The sequence below is a fragment of the Aspergillus costaricaensis genome (assembly GCF_003184835.1).
Source record: "Aspergillus costaricaensis CBS 115574 unplaced genomic scaffold BO79scaffold_38, whole genome shotgun sequence".
Taxonomy (NCBI): domain Eukaryota; kingdom Fungi; phylum Ascomycota; class Eurotiomycetes; order Eurotiales; family Aspergillaceae; genus Aspergillus; species Aspergillus costaricensis.
Window position 1 is genome coordinate 15,653 of NW_020291838.1, and position 14,640 is coordinate 30,292.

The window sequence follows — 14,640 nt, forward strand, 5'->3', positions numbered from 1 at the left end:
GACTGTGGCTTGGCCTGTCGCGCCATTCCGACGCCCTGGCATGGAATGATCGTCACGGAAGCGTCCGGATAGCCATGAGGCTCACCGGCCTGGCCCTACAAGCGAACGTTGATCGCTATGGCCAGTTCATATAATCCTACTGGGAAGATAGAGCAAATGGCAAGCGTTGGCCATCTCTTCAGTAATATTGCTTCGTGATGATTATGTACGAAGCGTTATATTGCGGGAGGCAATGGAATCTTACTGTCATTATGGGGCTTAACGTAGTGAACACTGGTCCCGACCGATCAAGTCATTTAATTTCAAACCTCTGCGGTCATCAGGAATGGCTATGTTGCTTCCATGTCTTTCTTTCTTGTACTGACCTTCTGCATCCTGCGCGTGTCTCCCGCCAGTTATATGCGGCTATATAGTCGCGGTATATAGTATCATGAGCGCCATGATATACAACCATGTCGCCGATTGAGGATCTATCTAAACCTCAGTGTCCATGTACACTCCTTTCTAATTGAGTCGAGCCGTCATACACCAGATTATCATTCGGAGCGCCTGCGCGCGAACGGCTGCCTGTGAGCATCCCTTCATAGTTGCTGTGCATAGTATGATGATCACAGCAGTGCCTTGCTTTCTGAAGCCGGGGGTTTGTGAACCATCTAGACTTACCTAAAACATATGGCTCTGTTTGTTCGAGATGGATAAATAAACTGACACAGGGACTCTCCTCCGACTGTATACGTTGACATTTCTCGGCTTATTTGCACTCTGAATGTTAGAACTATCATCAGAAGAAGGCGAAGCTGTTTCATCTCACTTCACTAAGGCCTCTTGCAGCGGGGCCATACCGGTCTATCCCCTGGAATCAACGCAATAGTCTTCCAGGACACGCTGCAAAGAATGCCTTGAGCCTCGGGCCCTGATATTCTCATTGTAAAAATGCCAAGTCGGATATGCTGTTCTCGCTGCACCCTGGGATGCAGTTTGTTGATGTCCTTTCATGCAGTTTTGTTACATAGTGCTAATTATACTACTGTCAATCCTCCCAACCCGGCTCACTGTGTCAGGAACAAGTCCTGACAGCATGACCGGCCACATACAGCTGTAGAATATGGACCAGTTGGTTCGACTGATGGGCTCAAATATGAGACTTCCAGGTACTTGGAACAACATGTTTTAGGCTGCATGAATGATCTTCCTGTGCTGCGACAGACCCGAACCCGAGCCCGTGATACGAACCCGAACCCGACAACGGCTCGAATCTGCCCCACTCTACACTCCACTCACTCTATACAACGACCATGGGCGCGCATCATCCACGCTGCTTCGCTCGTCTCTTGAAGTCCAACGGAAATATACGCAAAGTCAGTTTTGAAACCGACTGATGATTTTTTTTGTGTTGACAAAATGTATCGGACCGGAAACAAACCGAAGGCAACCAGATTTCGCCAGCATTGGCCGTGACATAGCCTGAAGATGAAAAGGCTATAAAGAGCTCGTATCTGGCCGTGGCAATCCGCTATCCTTAAGTCAATTTGGACAAAGTGTCGTATCTTTGACAATGAATTATCTCTTGGTCATTGCCTCATTGGCATCTTCTGCCTTCAGCTCATCCCTCGTCGGTCTTGGTCAAAGAAGCATAAATGCAACCAGCACAACCGCCGTTAGCACTGTCGACTTGGGAACAGGCGCCAGATGTGCGTGCAGTAAGCTTGCTGTTTCATACTCAAACTTGATTGTCTACCCTGGGTCGGCCAACTACACCTCCCAGGTCACGAACTACTGGGATATACGAGCAGACCTTGACCCGGCATGCATCTTTCTTCCTACTTCAGCTGAACAGGTAGCCGATGCTGTCGGTCTCTTTGCCACATGCGGTGCTCAATTTGCGGTTCGTGGTGGAGGACATATGAATGTATGAGACCCCCTAGCGAGAAGACTGTATTCTCATTGACACTATATGCCATCTAGTATCCCGGATCGAACAACATTGACGGCGGTGTGCTTCTGGCCTTCGACAACATGAAAGAATATCAAGTTAACAACGATACTATCGATGTCGCCCCAGGAATGACGTGGTATGATGTATATTCTGCGCTTGACCCATACGGTCGCGCTGCCATCGGCGGACGCCTCAAGACTATTGGTGTGCCTGGTTTGACCCTGATTGGTGGTGTATCCTACTTTATCAACAAGTACGGATTTGCCATGGACAATGTGGTCAACTACGACATCGTCTTGGGAAATGGCACGCAGGTTGCCGCCAATGCTACTTCGCATCCCGATCTGTTTTGGGCTTTGAAAGGAGGCGCGAACAACTTTGGCATTGTCACCAAGTTCACTCTCAAGACGTACTCTATGCCTCATATCAGCACAACAATCCAAGAATTCAACGAAACGGCAGTCCACGACTTTATCAAGGCATCATGCGACTGGGTTGTTGCCGATAGTGACACTTCGATTGCCGCTGGATCCGTTCTCACCATCACCTACAACGCCACAACTGGGAGCGTCTCACCCTTACTTTTGGGAGTCCAAGAGGGTATCAGCAACCCTCCTTCGAAATTTGCCAAATTCACTGCTATCCCCGGCGTGTATAAAGCCAACAACGTTACGACCTCGAAGCAGTGGGCTGCGAACCTTGACTCTCCCAAGCAAATGTTCCGGTAAATGCCCACTCACCCGTTATGTTCTCCACAGCCAGAGAGCTAACCACTAAATAGAGTCACCTTCGGCCATCACTCAATGTATCCCGACTCTGACGTCTTGTACTCAATGTATCAGACGTGGAAGGCAGCAGTGAACCAAATTGCCGATGTCCAAGGTCTCTACCCTACGTTCGTAATCAACATCTCGCCTGCAAGTGCTGTCAAAGTAGGAAATACCAACGGTATCGGCAATGTCTGGGGTCTAGCGGAAGAGCCTACAATTTGTGAGTTTGTCCACGCCAATACTTAGCAAGACCTGATCATATGCTAACAAGTTCTCAATAGGGTGGCAACTAAGCACAGGCTGGGACAACGCTGAAGATGATCTTCGCGTCGAGGCGTGGGTTCGTCAGCTGGTGGAACATCTACATGGTATCAACAAGCGCAATGGACTTGCCAGAGACTTCATTTACATGGGTGATGGAGGTGATTGGCAGGATCCTTTTGCTGGATTCCCTGGCGAGAATGTGCAGCGGATGAGAGAAATCCGTGAGCGCTATGATCCTCTGGGTACTTTTACGAGGTTGAACTGGGGTGGGTTCAAGCTTGGTAACTGAAGGATAAGATTGCGGGGAAGGACAGTCTTACTGTAAGATGGGATGGAAGTGTTGCTCTCTTTGTTGGCTGTAGTTACTAGTTTAGATCGTACAGTCCAGTGTTGGATAGGAGGATGTTTTGTGCTAGAACAAGTATTTAGGAATATTTGTATATTTCAAGTTGAGGAATGAAATCTTTATCTGGTCGAGAGATCCTGCTTGCACTGTGCCTGGTGAATAGAGCATGTTGCGCCAATATCAAAAACGACTGCCTTCTATCAGGATATATTATGATCGTCTAGCTGTCGGTCAATTCAAACGGAAAATCTAGTGTTTGTAGATTATCCGTAATATATTATCCAATATACCGAGCAAGATAGTGGTAGGGGGAAAAGAGGGGGAAAGATTTTGAGAGAGAGGAGGCAGGAGGAGGGAAGGAACAGATCAATTTATATTACATAAATATGTCATGACACTGCTCCTAGATTTCATGCACGATTTTGCTCCCAGTAGCAAGATGACTTCTGCGTCAGGTCAAATGAATTGCTCCCAAAGAGTCGGAGATTATCAGGCCATACTATTATTCAGCAACGTGGCGATTTCATATTTTTGAAGAGTAGAATAATTTGAAGAAAAGGTGTATCAGAAGAAGGGAAAACCATAATTCAGTATACATAAAAAAAGGGGTGAGACTAACCAAAAGGAAACAAAACAAGAGAAAAATGGAAAGGAAAATTCTAGTGAGTTAGGTACAGGGAAAATGTTGGAGATACATTTATCACACATCTCCACCCTCACGCCTCAAGCTAAGTTCCTCAAGATCAAGACGCTGGTGATAAACGCCATCTTGCAGAACAATTGACGGGTGAAACAAATTCAGAGTCAACATGACCAGAAACATCATCGACGCGTCGAGAACATATAGAAAAACTTCATGGCTAATCACATAGCCACTATTTCCCTGCGCAAACTCAATAAGACGGTAAACCGATCGGATGAGGATCAGAACGCTGACAAAGTAGCATGCGAATAGAAGACCACTCCAGTCCTTCGGCAAGCACCTTTTTGCGGAGCTCATTGTCTTATCTGATTCTGCTGTAGGGTTTTGGTTTATTCTGCAGTGAAAGGTAATGGAGGCAATTAAGAAGGCTCCGAAGAAAAGTAGCTGCACACATAGACCCACTACAATGACCCACTGGCCTATTTTCATGGAGCTTGTGGAGCCGTTGGCCATTATGCCGCCGCCTTTGGGGTATGAAATTAGTATATACATCCCCGTGTGTAGGAAGGGTCCTTTTGACTGACTCACCTGCACCTTGGAGGATAAAAGACAGAATGTCGCCGGAGACAAAGATTTTTGTCATCCATTTCACGGGAACGACGCTTAGATGTGGCGCATTCAGGAAGGTGATGATCCTCCCTAAGACCATGTATATCGATGCTGCGTAGAGAGTTGGTGCCAGTAGAAGAAGAAGGGTTTGTACAGAGTATAGAGTCGTTGAGGTCTGGTCGAAATGGGCTTTGGCGCGAGCGATGTAGCCAATTACTTGGACTTAATAGCGTAAGTCAGTACATGGTAGCAAACACATCGACGCACCTCTCGAGTCAAAAGTCTAACTTACACACTCCTCCAACAATAAAGGGATTGAAGTACTTGGCATGGCTCCGAAATCGTTGATAGAAGTGGAATCCCGTGGTCAAAATGAACAGCGCAGCAAATATCACCGCAGCTGCCAGACTGGGATCGTACTCATATAGAACGAAAGTGGATCTGGGGAAGAGCATAGTTGTGAGGCTTCCAGGAAGAAGCTATGGTGAGTGTTTGTCAAGGAGGCTCGTAATTGGCAATGTTTGAGATGCAAAGAGGGCTATTGTAGCCCTTTTAAAGGTGTAGTTCATGCTGTCGAAAGAGAGATTTTTTTGTTGCCTCAAGACGTAATCTTAGGCAGTAGCATTCGTTAGACACAAGTCGTGTTCGGGTTCAACTCTACCACTTAAGCTTGTCACAATGTATATGATCCCAAGATGGCCACGATGTTTTCATGGTTGATATCGAGCTGGGTGGGTCCTTGAAATAGATCAAAGCCTGGGCCTTGGTCCCGAACCCGAATACGAACCCGAAAGTTTCTTCAGGCAGTCCAAGTGGATTGTTGTCGATCGACCGTTTTTAACGTGTCTGATTCTCCGTGGATCCATGTTCCAAAAGATAGTCATTGGCCATGGTATTTATTCTCTTGCTATGTGAAGACTAGTAGTTTCCACGAACGCTACCCTAACTCCAATGCGGTCGGTTTTACTCAGCCCCGTACATGTTGCCTAGGGGTCCAACTTATACTACTACTATATTTATCACTTCGCTCCAAGGCTCCAATTTATGTAGTCGAAATGCTAGTGACTATCCCCCATCGAGTATGGACTCAGTGACGCCCAGAAATAGGGACAGGGATTTCTGCTGGCAAATAAGTCTCTCTTTCCTTTTCACTTCGACAATTATTCCATCACTTTGCGAACAGGCGTCAGCCTGTCTAAAGCACCACAATCATGTCCGATAATAAAGAAACCAAGCTTGTGGAGGATTATAGTAGACATGACGAGTGTTTCGAAGATCCTCCGCCTGCATACTCATCAGCGCGCAATTCGTGTGTTTCCTCCGAAATCTCGCTGTTCACGATTGAGCCGGACTTTGCTCCCGAATTCACGAACGATTCTCGCGACTTAGAAAACTACTGTGCTGCTGCTGGTAAGGCCCTTATCGCCATTTGGGGCTTTCAATCTGAAGGTCGGATTGCTCACAAATAACCCGCACAGAAGACGAGAAATATAGTCTCAACCCAGACCTTGCAGCACGGACATCTGCTTTCATTCAGGCCTTTATGCGACCAAAAGCGCAGGCACGATTAGTGAGCGTGGGCTTAGACGAAAAGGAGCCTCAACATACTGGCCAGATTACCCAGACACGGAAGAATGTCACGCCTCCACCTTTGGACATCGTGCTGATGATTGTTGAAGGTATTTGGCACCAGATCGTCTTATGCCGTGACCCCTCGCTAACAAATTGCGAAAATAGAGAGCATTAGACCTTTTCTAGCTGTGGCAAAGCAACTTTCAAGAGACTCGCATCGAGTTCGGATTGCTGCGGCCGCATCTTGCGAATACTTGGTCAGAAGTCAGGGTCTCGATTTCTTCGCCATAACTTATGACCATGAGCTACCCCTATCCATGGTAATTGCTATACATACTCCCTAGCTATGAATAAGAGTCTCAGTTAACTTTGCCAGCATAACATGGGTGATGCCCATACTTCAGATGAAGCTCAGGCTCGGCTTCAATATCTGAGGAGAGTTCAGCAATCATATTATGAGGTCTACCACCGATGCTGGAGGGCTTGCGTTGCTCCTTACAAGGGGGACCGCCGACCGTTTCTAGCAGACGCAATCATTGCAAATCCTATGGCTCGTGCCCACATCCATTGTGCTGAACGACTTTTAATCCCTCTTCATATCATGTCCGCCTTGCCTCAAACCCCGACAAGAGCATTTGCACATCCACATGCCTGGATAAACCCATACGATGGCGTCGACCAATTTACTTCAAACGTGCTTTCTTATGCGTTAGTTGAGGAATCGACGTGGAATGTGTGAGTAAGCAGGAGAGACTTTGACTTTTAGGACTAGGCTAACATGTAGTTTATTACTTTCGGACAGTATAGTCAAGCCCATCAACAAGTTTCGACAACAGATTCTGGGCTTGATGAGCATATCTCCGGTTACAGCGGGAAGGCTCATGGCTGATCACGAACTTCCTCACACATATTTCTGTTCAAAGGTTTTAATTTCGCGGCCAAATGATTGGAGCAGTAACCACGGTAGGTCTTGTTGCTGCTATAGACCCTTGAGTGGAGTGCTTGAAGCTGATGAGAGCCACAGAGATCTCGGGCTACTTATTCGAGCAACGTGATCTTTCTTTCACACCCAGAAAAGACCTGGAATATTTTCTGGTCTCGGGCCCTGCGCCTATTTTTCTGATGCCACCAGAGAATAGCCTGAAGGATATATACCGTCTGGCGCTGATAATCCAAGATGCTATTTTGAAGAAGGGATACCGTGTCCTACTTTCCAGGGACTGTAGACGCCTTGGTGAGCTATTGAACAGTACCAACGTGCTCATCATTGAGTCTGTTCCGCTTGGTATGCTGAAAATGTCACTTATATTATTGTTGTTACCTTGATGCTGATAAATCTTATATATAGAGTGGTTACTTCCGAGAGTGGCTGTTGTAATACACAATGGAAGCCCAACCAGCACACAATTGGCTCTACAGTACGGAAAGCCAAGTGTGATCATCGCCACAACGGAAAAGTAAGCCTACTCAACATTATTCGATCAAGCAGATGTGCTGCTACTGACCTAAGTAGTCATCTGTCAACTGCACATACAATTGCCAAAATCGGAGCCGGCGCTTCGCCACTGATGAGCAGAACGCTTACCTCTGAAGGCCTGGCGCAGGCAATAGAATTTGGTCTCCGTACAGATGTTCAACAGTCAACTCAAGCCATTAAGCGACAGGTAGATGAAGAGGCAGGACTTGAGAATGCTATTCGATCCTTTTATCGCTCTTTGCCTTCTCAAGTACAGACATGCGGTATCACCAAACACGATCTAGCCATGTACCAGATTTGGAACAGGCCATCGCTCGTGATATCATCCGAGGCAGCTGCAGTTCTAGTACAGGAAAGCCGAATCAAAATCACTGATTTTGTGCTGTAAGTGGGACCTGTTTGCTGATTGTTGCATGTCTGCCTGGACACTAATTGTCAACTCCTGTGAACGTAGGATCAACCGTTGCATCTACAAATTACAAGCCGAGAGCTCCGCCTCTTATGATGGTACAGCTAAGGAATACTGGAATGGGTTCACCAGTGCGGCAAAGGATATAGTAACCGCTTCGGACCTTGTTAGCATGATTTCAGGTCGTCAAAAGGTATTTGTCTTCCGTGACATCTCTGGACATTATATTGGGCTAAAACTGCTATAGGGGAGCTCGACAGACGAGGAGAGGAAAGTTAAACGGAGTGTCGCTCGTGACGTTGGTGTTGGGACCGCAAAATTCTTTGGACACATTGCCTTGTTGCCATTCACGAGTCAGTAACCCCTTTCAACCCCAATTTGATATAGTCTGTCACTCACCTAGCAAGTATCAGGCACTGCACTAGTAGTGAACACCGTCACATACGGAGTCAAAAGCGTCAAGAAGCACCAGGCGCAAGGCGAGAAACGTGAAGAAACGGATATCGCGGCCACTTATGATGTGAGAAGGGTTTCATTACTTGTTGACTGAATAGGGCTGACCAACTATTAGATCGCTGGCGATGATGAATGTGAAGCAGCTGCTTCCAAATATTCTGGCTTTGGTCCTTCGCGAGAAGGGGCGGATCCAACAAAACAGACATGGCAGAGAGGATCCTCGCACATTGGCATCACGGCAGGTAAGCAGCTCATATTGATGATTAATCCATAAACTCTGTGCTGATTCCAACCAGATGCTGAGGTTAGGACAGGTTCAAGCGTGACCCCGACAGCGAACCAAATACAGCTCAAGAATGAGGAGCACGTTGAAGCTATTTGCCGGCGACATCTGGACCGTGGTTTCAAGAGTCCTAAGGTAGCTGATACAGCATTCAGAGAGAGGGTTCTTTCTGCCTTCGAAAACGGAGTCATGTAAATGAACTAGGCTTTATTCATAATGGACATTTGTACCACCCAAGCCTTACTGCGATAGTAACCGCAAAGAGTGCCGTAGATATTGTAGCGGATAACCAAAAGGCATAATAACTGTTAACCTAAAGTCATTGATAGTTATGCCCATAAGTTAGTCATCCAAATCATCGCAAGCATAACTAGTTAAAAAGGGTGGAGCTGTAAGGGTCACGTTTGCCATGTTTGCACCCGGCAGATTATGCTAGCGCAAGCCAAGAAGAGCTAAGTTTGCCGGCTCAGGCTTCCATGTATCAAGTATCACTGCTGTGACGAAGGCCTCGATGCAATACAGCTGGAACGTGGCAGCCTGTTTGCCCAAAAATAATTGCACTCTTAGTGCTATAACAGTGCAATGGTTATTGCAGGCATCCACGGCATCTAAAGAGCAGATAACGGAAGAGATGCACTCTGCTACTGCCCAGAGCTCACTTGAAATCCTGGACCCTGGATAGCCAAGTCGGATTCCAGTTAGCCTTCAAATTCTACTTGGATCATATCTTTCATCTCCAGATACTCGGGTTGCTTCTCAATTATTCATATGTACACGATTGGCATTGGTACAGCCTACACATAGTGTTGCCGAACATACACAATCTCTGGCAGAGAAATGCACAACAACTCTACTATCAAAGGCCGCCGGTCTCACCGGAAGTCACGCAGCGGTTGTCAACAATGCAAATTGCGAAAAGTCAAGGTACGTCCACGCATACTAGCGGCCGAACACGCCATGCATTCGAGAATCAAATGCTGACCTGGTTCCAGTGTGGAGAGGAGAAGCCGACATGCGGCAATTGCAAGAGACATGGAGTTCATTGCTCGTTTGCTCTCTCAACTCGAATGGCAGAGCCATCCCTGTTAGGTGATCAGAACTCCTTTTCTAGCCAAACATCCACTCCGCAATCCGACTACAGACCAAGCAACCCCAGCTCTCCGAGCGGTGGTGCAAGTCAGCCGCAGATGGCGGCGGCACCAGGGCCAGAACTGGCCATTGCCGACCTGGAGCTTCTGCATCACTACAGTACTTCCACCGCCTATACATTTTCATTTCACCCAGTTATCCAGACACTATGGCGCATCGAAGTGCCCCAAATAGCGTTCAAGGCGCCTTATACCCTCCGCGCAATCCTAGCCGTGTCCGCATTGCATCTAGCCGTTCTACGCCCCGAAAAACAGGAACAGTATATATCCCAGGCGAGCTACCATCACGAAGCATCCTTGAAACTCGCAACGCCAGAAATAGCCAACATCACATACGACAATTGTACGCCGTTATTCCTCTTCTCGGCGCTTTCATCATTCATTTGCTGCGCCAAGCCGCTCAAAATGGGCAACTTCCTCCTTTGGGAAGACCACGAAATCGCCAACTGGCTAATGATTATTCGAGGCACTGGAACCATTATTGACTTTGCTCAGGAGTCCTTAAAATCGGGGCCATTAAGAACATTATTCAGCGTGCATCGACAACGTCATGATCATTCCGAGATCCCCGAGCCGCCAACGCAGCACCAGTTTCTCGAGGATTTCCGCCGTTTCGTCCTACATGAGGCTGCAGACGATCACGAGAAGCAGGTCTATTGTGATGCGATCTTTCATTTGGGCACTTGCTTTACGATATGCTTTGAGAAAGGATGGCGGCTGGAGACGTCAGACGTGTTCAGGTGGCTTCTGCGTGTTCCTCATGACTTCCTTGTCTTTTTGAAAGAATACCGACCCCTTTCTATGGTGATTTTGGGATACTTTTGTGTACTTTTACATCAGTTGGAGTGGATATGGTGTATGAAGGGCTGTGGTACTCATATCTTGTCGCAGATTTATAATCAGCTCCGTGAACCTGTTTATCGAGCTTGGCTTCAGTGGCCGATGGAACAGATCGGGTTTCTTCCGTCAAGGTAGTGTCACAATATCTATGACGCTTTCGCATGAGCATCTATCAACAAGTGTGAATTGAATATACAACATTTCTCTCAGAAAATTGATTAGCACTGCCAAAAAGGCTACATGGTATCATCTTAGTCTAACTATCAGACTATAACTTGGTTTTTCAAGACCCCCGCCAAATTATATTAAGCTTGAAGAATCTTCGACAACCCGAACAGATCATTGAGTAAGGATAAGGAGAAAATAACCGAAAGAGAAAGAAAACTGGAGGCTCAGTTGATCTTTTTACATGCCGCAAATGAAAGGATAGCTGTGGAAGAGTCGATGCGATCAGTGGTGATGTTCATCCTCACACATTGTCGCGTCCTTCTTCCGCACATATATCTCCCGCACTAGGTCGCCCTCGTGGGCTTTCAGCTCCCATTGCCCGATTCCGTATTCTGGCGGTGCTATCTTTCTACCGCGCCCGCCTCCGCCCATGATCAAGTTACCTGGGCGGTAGTTGGGATTTGTCTGCATGCGACGTAGCGCAGAGACATGGATCTGAGCATCGTCGGGGATGTCGCGAACCTCTCCACAAGGGAGGGGCCACCGAATTGGCTTCCACGAACCGTCTTTTTGTAGGTCCATCCGTCGGAATGGAAGGTACTCCATAATGCGCCAGGTTATGACGGAGAGTGGCGATAAGCCGGCATTGAACTCCAGACAGTCGTGCAAGAAGCCGTCCGTGCTGGAGGCGACAAGTGCATTGTGGAAGCTGGTGCTTGAATCGGAAGCATTCTTCTTTCGCTCATCACCGGCTAGCTTGAGCATATGTTGACCATTGACAGCTTCCTTGTGAATAGGATCACGACAGAATTCGTGTCGAGGGTGCCATCTGCTGTGTTCGTTGATTGGGGTATATTCTCCGTCGTATTCTTCGTCGCATTCGAACTGCTTCAACTTCTTCGGGTCAAATTGCAACCCGGCCTTTTTGGCTTCCTGGACCATCCACACCAAGGGCGCATGGCTCAATGGCCATTCCTCGCCTTCGGCCCGTTTCCATCCTCCTCCAATGTCGGCGTGGCAGCCGGGAAACCAGACTTCTTGTATGTCTTGTTTTCTCTCATCCTCTTCGTCGGCTTGGCCTGTTGCGAGCTGTATGTTAAGCGACAACTGCCCTGACTGTCCACTCCTGATGGAGTTAAGATCCTCGGTTGACTCTGTGGGTATAGGTATGGCGAGGTTCAGACTCCTTCCGGGCACTGCAAGATTGCTTGCGCGGTATGGATGGCAATCATGAAGATTTTCGTGAGAGGCGTGGGCACTACGGTAGACCGATGCTGTCTCTTCCTCATCGTGCTCAGCGGGTGGTGCGCCATCGTCCGTACCGATATTACCGCTGTTGACCCTGAGCACAGGTACATTTCCATTCCTGCGGCCCGCCAGAGGATGACGGAGATGCTGCATATACTGTCGTCCTCGCTCTTGGATGGGGTGCTTCTTATCATGCCATGGCCTTATCTCAGAGATCAAGTCTTGGCGAAATTTGGCTCGTCGCTCGTCAATGCTAACCGCATGTCGAATGACTCGAGCCGAGCTTCGGGCGGTATAAGGAAATTTACTTCTTTCCATCCACGCCGACTCGAATCTGGGAACGCTATTGACCGTATCAAATAGGCCCATAAACTTGATCCTACTGATAGGACGACTGAATGTTTCGCGGAACGCTTTCATGTAGCGAAACAGCTTCTTCTTCTCTTCCTTCTCCTCTTTATTGTCGTCTCGTCGCTGCTGCCATTTGGCGAACGTCTTCCAGGCGAATCGAACTAGCTCCTCATTTCCGGCTTCGAGTAAGCCAATATAGTCGAGCATCTCGGCCAGAAAGCGCGCTATATAAGAGCCTCTACTGAACCCGATGAAGTAGATGTCGTCGCCAGTTTGGTAGTACCTCATGAGGAACTTGTAACCGCCCATCACATGTTCGTCAAAAGAGGAACCAACTGCGGAGTCTTTGGCTTTGAAGTATGCCGATTTGATCTTTTGAATTCTCCCATGGCTAGAAAGCGACTTGCTTGTAACGTAGGTTCCGATACCAGGTTGGTAGTAGTGGAACTGGTGGCTCTTACTCCGATCCAGCATCTTCAAGTTCCGAAGAGAATCCGTCAGCGAACCGATCACGAAGGACAACTAGTCTGGCGGGGCCTGCCTTGGAGTTTACTCACCCGAAAGATCTTGAGAACATTGCTATCCGAGGAATCCCCACTAAACTTGTTTCCAGTGCCATCAAAGCACAGGACAAAGTGCTTTGGGACCCGTGCAGGGCCATACGGCGTCTGGGTGGCTTCCATTGTTTTCAACAATCAGTACAAAGGAAGATATAGCTCAGCCAGTCTTCATGTGGCCGTAGAGTGGAGGGAGATTGCTCTCCTTTCCAGATGGTAGGCTATGTGCTGACCAGTGTGGAGGTGGGCTTGGTGTATATACATTCGAGGGAGATGGGGCAGTACTGCCGCTTATGCATGAACGACTAAGACTCGGGGCCCTACGCCGCGCCCGTCAAAGAGGGTGCACGCGGACGCTTCCCCCCTCCCCTGATAGAGTTCCTGCAGGCTCGGATTTTTGCCCGGATTAGTTTCGCTAAGTGGAACACGCAAGAAAAGTGGTTGGCGGATGAGGTTGTACCAGCCGACATTCCTGGCAGCTAGTGTGGGAAGGCTGTCATCACATCTTTTTTCCCTTGCCTTTCACTATTGACCAGTCATTTTGATTCGGCGAGGATGTACCCCACCGGCCTTCATAACCCTGGCAGACGTCAGCTGCGGACTTGCGGAAATTGGTCCATTCAGCTCAGCCCGTCAGAAATGGTGGCCAGAAGCTAAGACTGCGCCTACAGCGATTCTGCGCATGGCAAATGCCAGGCTCACACGCATAGACCCCATCTGGCGATCACCTTCTTCACGGACCATATTCGGCATTATTTGCAACACTAGTTTGTCTTCCCGTTCCTACTCTGGTGGGTGATTGTTGAGCACGACCCATGGGTGGGTTCGGGTGTCATGAATAGATTCTTAGGTGGCAGGCGCCAAGAACGTGGTGTTAGCACGCCTTTACCAATTTAGAGATCATCCACCGCCTGAGTCAGAGACCCAAGACACGAGGAAAGATGATCTTTCCCGAGTTTTCCGCCGGTGGAGATACTCTGATCATCACAGGCATCCAAATTTGTATACAACATAATAAGATTGACGAAATCAGAGTTTTCCACCGGCTAATTGGTAAGCAGTCTGTTTGGATATTCTATCCAGGGTCTTCCCGAGTGTAACGATCACTGACTTGAAGCTTGAAGGTCTGAAGGGCTTCGGGAAATTTTGCATATTATTTGTGCATGCACTACTGCAATTGTCAAGTCCAGCCTGCACAATCACAGATAAAGCAATCAGACCTCAAAATCTGAAAAGCAAGGGGTGGGTTGAAGGGGAAAGAGTGGCTGGCGCAAAAGGTTGATCTTCTCCACCATGGGCAGAAAGGAGAGCATTTGGTGGGGGAGAGGATTGCGATGAAGGGAGGCAAAGGGGGACCCGGCAAGAGACAGAAAACAATAGTTCCTGTGTCTGTGATAGACAAAGTTTAGCGCTGCGACAACCAAGCCAGATGTAGGGTCCCCTCATTGTGCAGTCCAAAGGAAGCACTATCGTGAGTAGCTGCAGGGGGAAAAATTCCCGGCCAAACAGGAAGGAGTAAAAATCCACCAAAGCGAGTGCTAGACATTTCTGGGGTCGGCAGAG

The 14,640-nt window shown here is 48.0% G+C and overlaps 5 protein-coding genes across 5 annotated transcripts; 3 read left to right on the forward strand and 2 right to left on the reverse strand.

Annotated features, from left to right (window-relative positions):
* Positions 1-1,555: 1,555 nt before the first annotated feature.
* Positions 1,556-3,371, forward strand: BO79DRAFT_274525 (FAD-binding oxidoreductase; the record flags this gene model as incomplete). Its single annotated transcript, XM_025687610.1, has 4 exons — positions 1,556-1,909; positions 1,966-2,660; positions 2,718-2,926; positions 2,988-3,371. The coding sequence occupies 4 exons, from the start codon at positions 1,556-1,558 to the stop codon at positions 3,257-3,259; spliced, it is 1,530 nt and encodes a 509-aa protein (XP_025535448.1). The 3' UTR covers positions 3,260-3,371.
* A 645-nt stretch (positions 3,372-4,016) lies between these two features.
* BO79DRAFT_274529 (RTA1 domain-containing protein) lies at positions 4,017-5,041 on the reverse strand (the record flags this gene model as incomplete). Its single annotated transcript, XM_025687611.1, has 3 exons — positions 4,861-5,041; positions 4,548-4,790; positions 4,017-4,483 (listed from the first exon to the last, which is right to left on the reverse strand). The coding sequence occupies exons 1-3, from the start codon at positions 5,021-5,023 to the stop codon at positions 4,017-4,019; spliced, it is 873 nt and encodes a 290-aa protein (XP_025535449.1). The 5' UTR covers positions 5,024-5,041.
* A 738-nt stretch (positions 5,042-5,779) lies between these two features.
* BO79DRAFT_274533 (UDP-Glycosyltransferase/glycogen phosphorylase) lies at positions 5,780-8,960 on the forward strand (the record flags this gene model as incomplete). The annotated part of the gene is made up of 13 exons (XM_025687612.1): positions 5,780-5,978; positions 6,047-6,247; positions 6,306-6,460; positions 6,517-6,875; positions 6,913-7,138; positions 7,275-7,425; positions 7,489-7,597; positions 7,654-8,001; positions 8,072-8,219; positions 8,274-8,379; positions 8,455-8,546; positions 8,598-8,724; positions 8,779-8,960. The coding sequence occupies 13 exons, from the start codon at positions 5,780-5,782 to the stop codon at positions 8,958-8,960; spliced, it is 2,403 nt and encodes an 800-aa protein (XP_025535450.1).
* A 428-nt stretch (positions 8,961-9,388) lies between these two features.
* BO79DRAFT_202242 (Zn(II)2Cys6 transcription factor) lies at positions 9,389-10,888 on the forward strand (the record flags this gene model as incomplete). Its single annotated transcript, XM_025681641.1, has 3 exons — positions 9,389-9,689; positions 9,758-9,932; positions 9,969-10,888. The coding sequence occupies exons 1-3, from the start codon at positions 9,603-9,605 to the stop codon at positions 10,886-10,888; spliced, it is 1,182 nt and encodes a 393-aa protein (XP_025535451.1). The 5' UTR covers positions 9,389-9,602.
* Positions 10,889-11,144: 256 nt separating this feature from the next.
* BO79DRAFT_247977 (T6SS phospholipase effector Tle1-like catalytic domain-containing protein) lies at positions 11,145-13,203 on the reverse strand (the record flags this gene model as incomplete). Its single annotated transcript, XM_025685681.1, has 2 exons — positions 11,145-12,994; positions 13,078-13,203. 2 exons carry the CDS (start codon positions 13,201-13,203, stop codon positions 11,204-11,206), a joined length of 1,917 nt encoding a protein of 638 aa, XP_025535452.1. The 3' UTR covers positions 11,145-11,203.
* Between the last annotated feature and the right edge of the window lie 1,437 nt (positions 13,204-14,640).